Raw genomic sequence first — 12,406 nt, 5'->3', positions numbered from 1 at the left:
AAGTGAAGGTGTTCACCTGGAAATCCTAAATTCAAGGATTTATTTGCGAAAGGAGAGCCTAAAGGGAGAAATGGATGTTTTGAAAATGTTAAAGGTTTAACAAAAAGAAGCTACAGAGTTCTAATAATGAGGTTCAAAAGCTATCGTAGAAGTCCGTAAATCCAACTCCACACTGCTTTTTCTGCTGCTGGTTTCACCAGTACGAAAAACTGAACAAACTCCTTTTCTAATACATCTGACGCGATTTATCCAGGCAGCCCTAGAGAATCAACTTCCAGGTACCTTCAAAAGTTAGCCACAACACGAGACCCTAATCCCCCTAGATTATGATTGCAAACCACTTTAATCCGGACTCTACAAAAATATATTACTTGTCCCTTGGCTGTTCTATTTATTTCTTTGTCTGACGTTTAAAATATCGCCATAGTCCAAGTCCAGTTTTATCCAAGGGGAAATCGCTTCAAAAAAAGTTTTCATGGGAAATTGCTTTCGCAGAACTTACGCAGATGAGAGCCATAAAGCGAGGAAAATTAACGGAGAGTTTCTATTATTTTGATCTTCTGCCCTTTTAATAACACGGAGGCAAAATTTCGATTTCTCAAATCCTGAATGTAATTTAGTTGAAGCCAATTAAAACGCGAGGAACACAATATATTTCATGAAACATCGGATCTCCTTACTGTCTATAAACACTACAGAGGTCGATGTATGGTATACTTTCGTTCCTATAACATCGCTCTCTATGTTTACAAACGAAAGGGAAATAAAGCCCAGAGGAAAAACTGGATCTGGTTGTTGCGAAATTCTGCCCTTTCTGTGGTCAAACCTGATTAGTGTGGACAAAACAGGGGTCATTCTAACCTTACCTTTACTGGCTCCGTCGGGTCCCTTTAAAATAGTGCATTCCTCGATTGTACCAAACGGTGCGAATAATTGTCTGACATCCTCTTCTGTCTGTTGCTTGCTTAGCATTCCCACAAAGAGTTTGCGATCTGAATAGAAGAGAAGAAAACGTGATTAGAATTCGGATAGATCAGATGATTTGGTCATTTTTGATACAGTGAATGTTACATTCATCTAAGGTCGGTGCAGTATCATTTAACAAAGAATTACATTTTTGTGGATCTTGTTTAGGTGTCTACTTTTGTATGCTGTCTATTCTATTCTATTACACGCAAGATATCTATAGAGAAGTAGTCTTGGTGGAATTTATACAAACGGAGTTTACCAACACATAGCCCCTGGGCATAAAGACCCATACAGATTGACATCGCTGTCGGTCTTCCACATATTGCCGGGTTTATTCACGCCAAGCCCAAAACCTGGATATTGCCATTCAGCGTCCAGAAAATCAACTCCTCGTGTTTTTTTCCTTAAATAATTTGAATTGTAACGCTTAGAGGGGAAGTGCATACCAATTTGCGGTCAGGTATTAATCTCTATTGGTTTTCATATTATATTGGTGAGTTTGTCCAGGCCAAACTCACAAATTTCATTTTTGGCATTGAGTGACCTACACCCAGATATTTTAAACGATCACCCTCTGATGTTATTACATTTATTGTTTTTGCTAAACTCACGAAAGAGATTGTAATTAACTCGAAATCACTTCAAACGGTACGTTTTTTAATAATATTTTTGGATTTTTCGTTTATGAAGAATATTTCCAGACATAGCTGACTAACCGCAGACTCTACTTTTGGGTGGAACCGCCTTCATTTAACTGTACTTTCGGATTCTGGGACTGTTCCAACAAAATGGTTTATTAATGCAATTCATAGACCTACATTTGTTTCTAAAAATTTTCTAGATTTTAAATGAAATTTCGTGTAGGTTTATGATCAATCCTAATGCAATATTTATACGTATTGGGGATAAATTATTAATGTGCCGTCAATTGTAACTGACGACGAATTTTTATAGAAACATGCGAAATAGTTTCCCTATAGGGTATCAATTAAGTATATAGATAAATTTTGAGGCGTGTAGCTTTGAAGATTTTCGAATTAAAATTGTCATATTAACGTTGGTCCGCATGGGGATTAAGTTCTCGAAATATCGGGTATTCAAGTTAAAATTTTAATTTCCTTTTTGGATTATATTTTTGGACAATAATGCGAGGTCCTGATAAAATTTTACACATCGGGAAACTTGATGACGGGAAACTCAAATATTTACTAAATTTTTTGTTATCGATAAACAGTGCTCTTAATATTTCTCGCTAAAAATCCACTGGGAAAAAAATGGATTTGAAGTTTGAACCTGTATTATGAAAATAACAAAATTCACTCTGTATTTTTTATCTCTAAAGCGGAAATGGCCAAGAAAATACTGCATGCCGAGCAAAATTTGCAAACAATACTCATGTGGCCCTCGCAGTAAAATCATAAAATTTATTCATAGTAAATTTTCAAAAAGTTTACAGTGGTTGCCAAAAGGTGGATTTTATGTCTATTTTTTTTCAATTTTTAATGTGAGTTATGGAGTAATAAATTTCTGGGTTGTGTTTAAAATAGTCCAATTTACCGTTGCAGGAATGGCAGATCCGCACTTTGTCTACGGAATGGCTCACGGTAATGCTCAAACTGTCAGACGAATGTATCAAGCACCATTTCCTCACAGAGAGTCTTCAAAGTTTTATTAATATCCACGCAAGACTTTGTGAAACTAGCAGTTTCACAAAGTTTTAAAAGCTCGACTATTTTATCTTTATCATATGCAACGTGTGCAACCGGTTTATCTAGGAATTTTCCTCTCAAAGTAGATTTTGCACTTGATTACACCCTCAATTATCATAATCATGGAGTTTGAAGTTTTCCACAGATGAAGCTTCGTGCTCTCGTAACGCCATCTCTAATTTGCACCATATCATCGCAACCATATGTGGGTTGCAGCGAATTCTCATGCTTTCACAGAAAATCACGATCAAGAACAATTTTCTCTCAACATTTAGATTGGAATTATTGATGCAGCTCGCGTTTTGGTTCAGTTCAGGGTTGGCTTCCAAAACGGTAGTGTGATCAGAAGACCACGACAGCATGCGCGGCCTCCATGGTTGTTCGAAATGAATTCCTTTTGAGTATTTTTTGTGGGGTCGCCTTAAGTCGCTAATTTGTAAAACGGATTAGTATTTTTAGGTTAAAATGCGTGGAGAACAATTTTATAAATATAATATTGTAGAAGGTGAGTTATGAAAAGGTTATGGCATTCAAAATTCAAGTATATCATTGTGTGCGCGACTTCTATGGGCATATCTGCATCGCAAACAGAAAATTGAGTAAACATTTGAATTTCTCACCATCAACTTTCCCGGTATGTGATCTTGTATTATTGTCCAAAAATATGATCAACAAGCAGAATCAAAACTTTACTTTGGATGTCTTGTTTCTCGAGAACTTAGTCCTTGCTAACCCATGTTAATATGTCCTTTTTATCAAAACATTACTCAAAGATTTACGCCTTAAAGTTCTTTATATATTTAATTAACACCACGTATATATTGGTCAGATTTTAGGTTTCCATGGAAACTAGCTTGACGTCGAAGCTAACAAAATATTAATGATTTGGCTCTTGATACGAAGCAAATACAATGATAAGAAGCATAAAAGTTTAGCACCTAAACAAGCACACGTCAACTGGTTCATATATCTTCTAAAATGTATCCAACATCAAGGTACGTAGCTAGCAATATATGTTTTCATAAAGGGACAGGTCTTAATATGGGGGAGTTTTGGCTGTTCAAGGGATAAGGGAAAGGTCTAATGCACAGGGGGAGCCTCCGATATAATTGGATCAAAATCAGAGCTAAATCGTAGAGTATCGTAGAGTCCGTCGTGATGGAGATTCCGTATATTATGCCCGGATACGACCAAGGTCTGGGATTTGATTTTTGAACATCTATATTAATAATTAAAGGGACGTTTTGCGTGGATGTTAAAAGTACTAATCTTGTGTAATTATCTGAAGTGCAGCTTAGCGTATACGATAAGATACTGACTGTTCTACTCAAATGGATTCTTTACGTCCCTAAAGGGTGGAGGAGATAAGGGTAGGGGACACCTGACAGTGCTCGGTAGTAGCGTTGTAACACTCTGGCAGTCTCACAATCACATAGACCTCTACTTACCATGGGAAATTTAATCATTGATGGGTAAATATTTAAATAGTCGTTATCGACACGGAACCCCAGAATCCCCCAACTAATCTCCAAAAGAGTTTGAAGGCAAAATTTGTCTTTCGAACGTACGCCCTCCCTACTAAAGTTTGAATATGGGAAAATCAATTTGGTGATCAAATTTGCATTAGTGACAGTAACTCTCTCTTTCACTCGATCCTCGAAGGAAATTTTTCCTTTCTCATGCCCGGCTCAAACAAAGGCCTAACAAAAAGCTTTCATCTAGTATTAAAAGCGGTTATCGACGTTTGTGATTACCCACAGAATCCGGGCCAAAGCCACTCTCTTGTCTCCTAAATCTAGGTTTAATTCAAGACTCTGTAGTGCTTGCGTATTTTTTACCCTCCGGGGAACGTTTCTGTCTCTTGAATAATTTTAATCTTAAACGCGATATTGGGGAAGTAACATCCTCCTTGTCTAGACTCTAAGAAGTGGCGGTTTAATAAGAGTAACAAAAACATTACACACTGATCGGTCCTAATTAAACATTTACAACGTCTAGACATAACATATAAACGAGCTGACCATAGCTGCACATGAACAACGCACTACGTTATTATACACAGAAAATTTTGGTGACTTTAGTGAGGGCTTCCCTTTGAAGGTTCTAGAGCATTCTGGAGGTCACCAAATCTTTCGTGCGAATAAGACAATATACTGAATGTCGACTAGTCTCTATACGCACGACAACACTGTCACAAGGTCACAACAAAGGACTGGATTTGGTCTTACTTGACCGGGGGTCCAGGCTTTTGGTTCGGGTGTTCTCGAGGAGGGGGAGCTAGCTTTTCGGTTACCCCTTACTTCCACCAGACGCCGCCGTTTCCTCTTGGTAGCGTCATGGCGAGCTCTGCAATCAGAATATGCCCCTGCCATTTCCCATAAGAATTAGGCTAAGATGTAGACATAAAAACAACACTGAAAAAAATTCCAGGACCTGGCAGTGGCGTTTTCAACGAATTTAAAAACTTTTCCATTAGCATTAACAAGTCCCGCGTTCGAGCTGATAAAATTTGCGTAATATTTTAATGTTTGATGGGAAACTTTTACCTGTAAAGTTTCATAGATTTATGAGACCGCACAAAACTCAGGTAAAGCTAAAACCAACCAAGTAGGTATTTATAATCATCTAAAAGTTTGCATAGTTATTTGTAACTTTTTCATTATTATTCATTGTGGGCATCTAGCATGAAAAATTCACTTTGAAAACTCGTGAGCATTAAACAATGTTGTTCCTCCAGTTCAGAGTTAGCGTTGGGAGGTTTTATACCCAACTTTGTTGTATTTGCCCGGTGAGTTAATAAGAACCAAGTAAATTTTCCTTGGGAAACAAGTAGGTACTCATCAAACTTTTAAACAATGAAAATATCAGAAGACAAATAATGGATTACGGCCTATTCCTCTGCATCGAATTAGAATTTGAATCGTCGTACAATAATGCACATCTCGACAAGCGAAGGTAATTCTTTGGAACTCAGTAATTTGTCGGCATGGCTGTTCCAATAATCGAAAAAAGGACCTGCGTTAATTACCTAGTTAACTAATGAATTATTAATTTATTAGCTTTAAGTGGTTAGTCGTTAATTAGGACAAAAAATATTAAATATCCTCAACCGGAGGTATCTTTTCTGGGAGATAATTTCTAGGAAACCCACGCAACTAACCAACACCATAATGTATGTTTTATTTCAACATTTTCATAGATGTTGTCCTCTTGGAGCAGTTGCCCCCAGAATCCGAAATTTTCGATAAAGAGTTTCCATGACTGTAGAAGCATCTTTTAAGAGAAAGACTAATCTCCGACTTGAAGATAAAATTGGAAGAATTGTTATAAATATTGAGAGCAAGCAAAAAAAGATGTCTAATTAGTTCTTGTTGAAGATGGAAGATACAATTTTGGATTGGTGTTTTCAACAATAACTAAGACAAATCTGGAAGGCGATACCTATTGGATGCACACGTTCGCTTAGTTCAAACAGAGCAGTAAGTTTTTTCATTTTTCCACAATATTAAGGCAAGCTTTAGCAAGCCCCTACAGCTTTAAAACATACTGGAAATTTCATTCATGAATATTTAGTATCAGGCAATAATGTAAAAGCGACCTGTCTAGACATTGGAAGTTTTGACTGCCCTGAACCAACCTTAGAGCCGAATTTTCATAACACATTTACTGACAACGAATACGCGTTATTTTGAATGTAATTCCTAGAAATCGTTCTCCTACAGTGGAGTATTCTCGAATTTGAGATGCAGATTCTTCACCAGGAATAACTTCAAAGCAACTTAAATTGATGTTCTTGGTAAACATGAGCAGCATCAGCAATACTTCATTTTGACCTCGTTCCCTGGAGACGACCTGCCCCATAAATTTGAAAAAATGTCCTCTGGAGATTTGTGAATTCCCTCTCGAAATTACTCAAACTTTAATTTAAAGAGTGACGACAACCGACCTACGTCAAAATTGCTTTTGCAATATTTACTCTATTTGACCTCACGACTCAAAAGAAGAAATGCTGCGAGATGATTTGCAGTTAATTTCCATATCTCCAACGTTCTACCGACTTCAGTCTTCAGCGGGTGCTGGGACAACTACTTCGGAGACTTAAAGATTACACACACGCCATACTTCTGTATTCAAACCTGGTATGCTATATTGCTCTTCATTCTCCTATTTTAGCGAAAACGCAAGGTGTTTAGCTGGTTAGGAACTAGAGAAAGGGAAGGCTCCAAACTCCAGAAAAGCAGATAGGAATTGGCACATGAGCATAATCTGTTAGCGTTTCGATGCAATTTCAAACAATTTCAAAATTTAATTAAATAAACCGAATTTAAACTTTCAAGACCCTAATAGAAACTCAATAGGTACTGAAACTCTAATCTCCTCGCTGTATCTCCTTATAAACTTGGGACTTAAATGATCTGTATTTCTGGAAGAAATTTAGTTCATCTTAAATTTTCCGTGCCAGTTTAGTTAGTTCAGGTTAGGGATTTAGGATTCTCAACAGTGCGAAAATAAATAAACGAATGTAGGACAGAGAAATTATAGACAACTCATGCATCCAAAGGAAACAGTCATATCATAGCCCTCAAAGGCGTCCTTTTTTCCCCATTTCAAATGATTAAATAACAGTGTCAGTTCGCACTTAAACGATTCTTTATTAAATATCGCCATCATTCTTTAATATCTCTTTTACCATGTGTTCTTTATTATTTTCAAAAACTTTATGGGTATGAGGCATGGATCAATGCTTTGAGCCACACTCTAAAATGTTCAATTTTTATTTAACAACTGCTCTAGTGCAACTTTGTGAAATAATTTTCGACTGTTATGTTTGAAACTATTTAATCAATTGGGCAACCTGCAATGGTTAACCGTGGTATTCTGATTAGGGCCACAATTTCGGCGGCCAAACATAACTTTTTTTTTTTCAAAGAGAAATCGAAGTTCTTTTAGATTTGTAATTCAATGTGTCTGTTTGATAGTTTGCCTTCCAGATGCAAAGCGAAAATCATCCTATTATTTTAAGAATCTTCGCCTAATGTAAACCACATATTTAAATGGTGCCGTATATGCATGTAGATCGCTCATACTGAAAATTTAGACAAGAGGATATAAGTAGCAGATTAAATGCATGAGATACGTTTTGTTAATTCCATACTTTAAGCAAAAATTTGCTGGTTATCTACTAGAAAATATTCATGGGTCACAGTTGCTATAAAAATACGCTTTCGAAGACCATAACAACTTTATTGCAGATAAGGAATGCGATAGTGCGGAACGTCGCAATATTTTGCATCATTTTTTGCCTTCAACGTCCATACACAGGGAATTTCAGAGCTATGGGCCAAATTTCTAGGGATTCTTCAGTGCAACAATACAAGACATCCGAGTATAACTACCCGTTTCCGCAAATGTCTTCCTAAGGCGTTGCGGCCTCGTGATCCTTTAAGACACTTATCGAATTTTAATTCGTTTTATTTTAATTTGTTTTCACAAAATAACACTACACTAATTGACAGAATTTCGTCCTTGAACTCCGTTGTATGTTTTTAAGCAACGTAGTACCTGGTTTCTGCAAATTTCGTTAAAAATTTGATAACCATTATGAGCGGCTTCAAATGCCACAGTGGTAGGTACAGTGAGGTCTGTTCCCTTTCCACTGACGGTTATAAGCCAGGGATTTTACATATCCTCACAGAAAAAAATCCAAAGAGGTACTAGATCGGGTGATCTAGGGGGCCACGGAACCTCTACAGACCCAATATCCTCCGAACTAATGAAGTTCAAGTACGACATTTTGAACAATTTCTCTAGTGTTATTTTGTACAAACGAATTAAAATAATACCTACTATAACTCTATAATACACGTCCTTGCACATAACCGTCTTAAAGCTACATAAGGCCGTAGCGGCTAATGAAGACATTTGCGGACAAGCCTTCTTATACCCAGAGACCTTCTATTGTTGTATCGAACAATCCCTAGAAGTTTGATCCCACAGTTCTGAAACACCCTGTACTTACGAAATGTTAAAGACGACTAACCGTCCAACTATTGTGATCATTGTTCAGGCTTTTATCTAATAAAAATCGAGAAAATCGAAATATTGGACTCATCAGCTGACAATATGACGCCTGCTTGTCAGATTACTTACAAACCAAATTCAACCGAGATGGGGGTTAAAACGTATACTGAAAGTTCTAAAATATTGAAGAAGATCTTTTATGTTTCTTGGGCCAGTGGTTCGTCGTCCAGATCTAAGTGGTACAAATAAATGAAATTGAAGGAAGATTCTGTGCCTATTTTAATTTGAAACCTTGTGGTGGCTAATCCAAAGCCGTCATGTCAATGTAACTGGTGTTAAAGAGTTGTCCGCGGAGAGTTAAAAATTTACAGAGCATGGCGGACCCGCAAGAAGGACAATCCAAGAAAGTTTATGGTTCCTACGAATCTGACAATTACATGTGAGGAACCGAGTGCAATACAGTAAAATTAAGACTTTTTTCAATTTCATAACTCGAATTTAGTTTTGTATTGAAGAAGTTTCATATGGTCAATATTATGAGCTATTTAATGCGGTGTAATGTGCCATTAGCATTATGTTTAAGCTCTCTCTCATGATTTTCTTGTCGCAATGCTTTCTACAGTTTTCCGCAAATCTTCTATAGTTCTACAATTTAGCGACCAACTTTTCTCTAGCCACGATACCCATTTAAATAAAAGTTTATTTATACAATTACCAAAGCATGCGTCATCAGGATGACCGAGGCAAAAGAATGAATTATGATTAGGTAACCCCACGTCGACTTTGCAGGACTACTGAACGCTGCCACCCTCAAAAGTGCACGAACACCTCCACCTTTTGATGGAGTAATCTATCAGTTCCAAGAAAAAGAGGGTTAGTCCAGGAAAACTCAATAAGACTCTAAATGTAAATGAAAATTGACAATTTAAGTTTCTCGCTCGAACGCTTGAAAAGGAGAGAGAGCTCTGTCTAAATTTAAAATTCATCATTATCCACAACATCAAAACAAGATTATCTCGAGCCTTTCAAGACACCTAATTTAATTATGCAGAGAAATTGCTGTCTTAGATTCTTGATAACGGAATGGTGGCTGAAGGGGTTTGATGCTAAATTGAACTGAGGATTTATGCATTATTCCGCTTTTTCTCTCAAGAGTTTTTCAGCCATTGCTCTAATTAGTTTTCTGGGGAAAATGCAAATAATACACTGGTTTAGACTATAAATTATTTGGTATTCTAGAGGTTATTTTTAGGTATTAGTACGGTGAACACACTGCTTTATTTTTAACATCATTGCGTGACCAACATCAATAGACTTAGTACATGATTGAAGGCAAACAAAGCCGCTTAAAAAACGTCGGATGAAAAAAGTCTTGTTAAAATATGTATCGATTATATATTATTCCGTTATGCTTTAAGCCCCTCTTTTTTGCTGTTTTTCCCTCCCTAACAAGGAAGGCGCAGTTATAAATTATTTTCCCGTTGTTCGGACGATTTCTCAAAATGCTTAGAAAGAAAAGTACCCGTTACGAAGCGTACCATAGAAACTCCTAATAATGTGATTACAAACTATTTTTATATTTCCCTCTCGCTCTCTTCTCAGCGACTTCCGATGCAATAAAAGTGCTTAAAAGATATCGGAGTTCCACCCAGTATAATGGCAGTTAATAAACGTTGCTCGGGTATTTACTAGGAAAGTTTGAAGTTGCCTAAACTTCTAGAGAGTTGAGAATCCCTTCAAACTTCAAGCTAAAGGGCAATCAATCTATAGGGATACGAAATAGCAATTACTTAATTAGAGAAGCTTATCAGTTACTAGGTTACTCCCGATAAAATTTCCGATGAGCGTTATGGAAACCGACGGCCATCTTTGACTAAATACCTCTCACTCCGAACTTCGCGTTAGAGGGATCAAACTTTAAGTGGAGTTGTTGATGACGGCATCTTAGCAGCAGTGCTTCTGCAATCGTTTTTTTACTCTCCCTAATCTCATAAGCTTTAAAATTCGAAAGTTTCTAGAACTCTATTCGGTTTAAACTTCACATACATCTATAGGCCTCGCGATATTGAAAATGATCCCTTTCAGAGAAACTTCGTGAGAGTTCTGACTGGCAGATGTCTGGCATAGGCTTATAAGATGCTGTTATGTCGGAATCGAAGTTTCGAACCCTCGTTTGGGAAGTTTTTTAGTGAATTTGTTCATGTTGATCTCCTGATTAGGGGGTGGGGATTTCCGAAAAAGTTTTCATTTTCTTCGGGTATTTTATGTCTCTGCTTATCCTAAATATATTAAGAGAATTAGTTTTCGAACGCTTTGTTTCAATATGAAGTGGTGTCCAACCAAAAATCATAGTTAGTAATTACTTAATTCAGCCCTCCCATGTAACTTCATAAATCATATTTTTTCATTATTCCAAATTGACTTAATTTAATTTAAAATATTAGTGACTTCTAAGCATGAGGGTCATCACAGCCAAACGTGCATTTCCACTGAAAATGCGTCCCTTTTTTTCCTGAAATTTCCGACAGGAATTGACGATGAAGTACCTTCACGGCCCTCTGATCACTCCGATGAATGCATACATCAAATTCTCTCCACAGAATATTTCACTATTTCAAGGACATATTCCTGAAGGTGGAGACCCGGACGATTTTAAGGAAGAAGTCATCTATAGAGCGTCCAAAATTCCAGGCCCGCACCATTAATATCTCGAAGCCCGTAAGAGATTGGATCTGGTGTATAATAAATGACAACAGTAATTTTGGAAAAATATAAAAAACAAACATATAATTTTATTGCTTTGATTTTTAAAGATAGAGTAAGCCGAGATGATTTTCTTGGGACACATTTGGGCGGCCTTTAATGTGCTAATAATATTTTTGAATAACTTGAGCTATAATTAATCAATATTCTATAATACATTTTTTTGTTTGTGTAATATCAGCGCATATCTGTGTTGTTGCAGTGAACCTTAGTGATACACCGATTGTCTCATTTAGGTGGCATGAAATACATTTTATTGGAGGATTTTGAATATTATTCTCAATATCAAACTTGTTTTTAATTCTTAAAAGAAAAACGTTTCCGAAAGGAAATTTCAATCTTGCCCATCTGTGTGACGTTTCGGTTCTCCATTAGTCTCATCCACTTATTACCAATAAATGTTTGGATTTTGGATTAAGTACATATGGATATCCAAAATATGTTTGATTTTGAGATTCTGAAATATTATATTACTCATGAATCATGCGTTCTGAATTTCCAACGTTTGCGTCCAATAGATAGGATTACCTTTTCAGATTCTTGTTTCAAATAATATAATTTATGTGTCATTGAATGATGAATAATTTAGGGGAAAATATTCCAAAACGTATTGGACAGAGAGTTCCATAATTTATGGTGGTCACATAATTGAACCATAGATTTCTTATATTGAAAATAATTACACTTTGATCTAGGCCGATTTTACGACATGTACGAAACTTTGTTATCGAATGAAACCAGATCGTATCTTTTGAAGTTTCTGAGATCACAATGGTGGGCTTTGAGTTTGGAGAACCCTGTATAAATTTGTGAAATAGGGAACCAAATAAATTCGAACTTTATTTATAGTAGGCAAACTAGCATTTCAATATGTGAAATGCAATATAATACTAGAAATCATACTATAATCACATATATGTGTGTGACAGAAACAACAGGAACGC

The 12,406-nt window shown here is 36.5% G+C and overlaps 1 protein-coding gene across 24 annotated transcripts in view; it reads right to left on the bottom strand.

Annotated features, from left to right (window-relative positions):
• bru3 (bruno 3) overlaps nucleotides 1–12,406 on the bottom strand; it is a 457,921-nt gene that overhangs the window by 50,971 nt on the left and 394,544 nt on the right. For all 24 annotated transcript variants that reach the window (XM_066294016.1, XM_066294020.1, XM_066294017.1 and 21 more), the window contains one exon: nucleotides 867–992. In XM_066294016.1, coding sequence (XP_066150113.1) covers nucleotides 867–992 — 126 coding nt within the window. The remainder of the gene's footprint in view (nucleotides 1–866; nucleotides 993–12,406) is intronic.

The sequence above is a fragment of the Euwallacea fornicatus genome, chromosome 20, assembly GCF_040115645.1.
Source record: "Euwallacea fornicatus isolate EFF26 chromosome 20, ASM4011564v1, whole genome shotgun sequence".
NCBI lineage: Eukaryota > Metazoa > Arthropoda > Insecta > Coleoptera > Curculionidae > Euwallacea > Euwallacea fornicatus.
The sequence above is the reverse complement of the archived record's forward strand: the minus strand, read 5'-3'. Positions and strand labels throughout refer to the sequence as shown.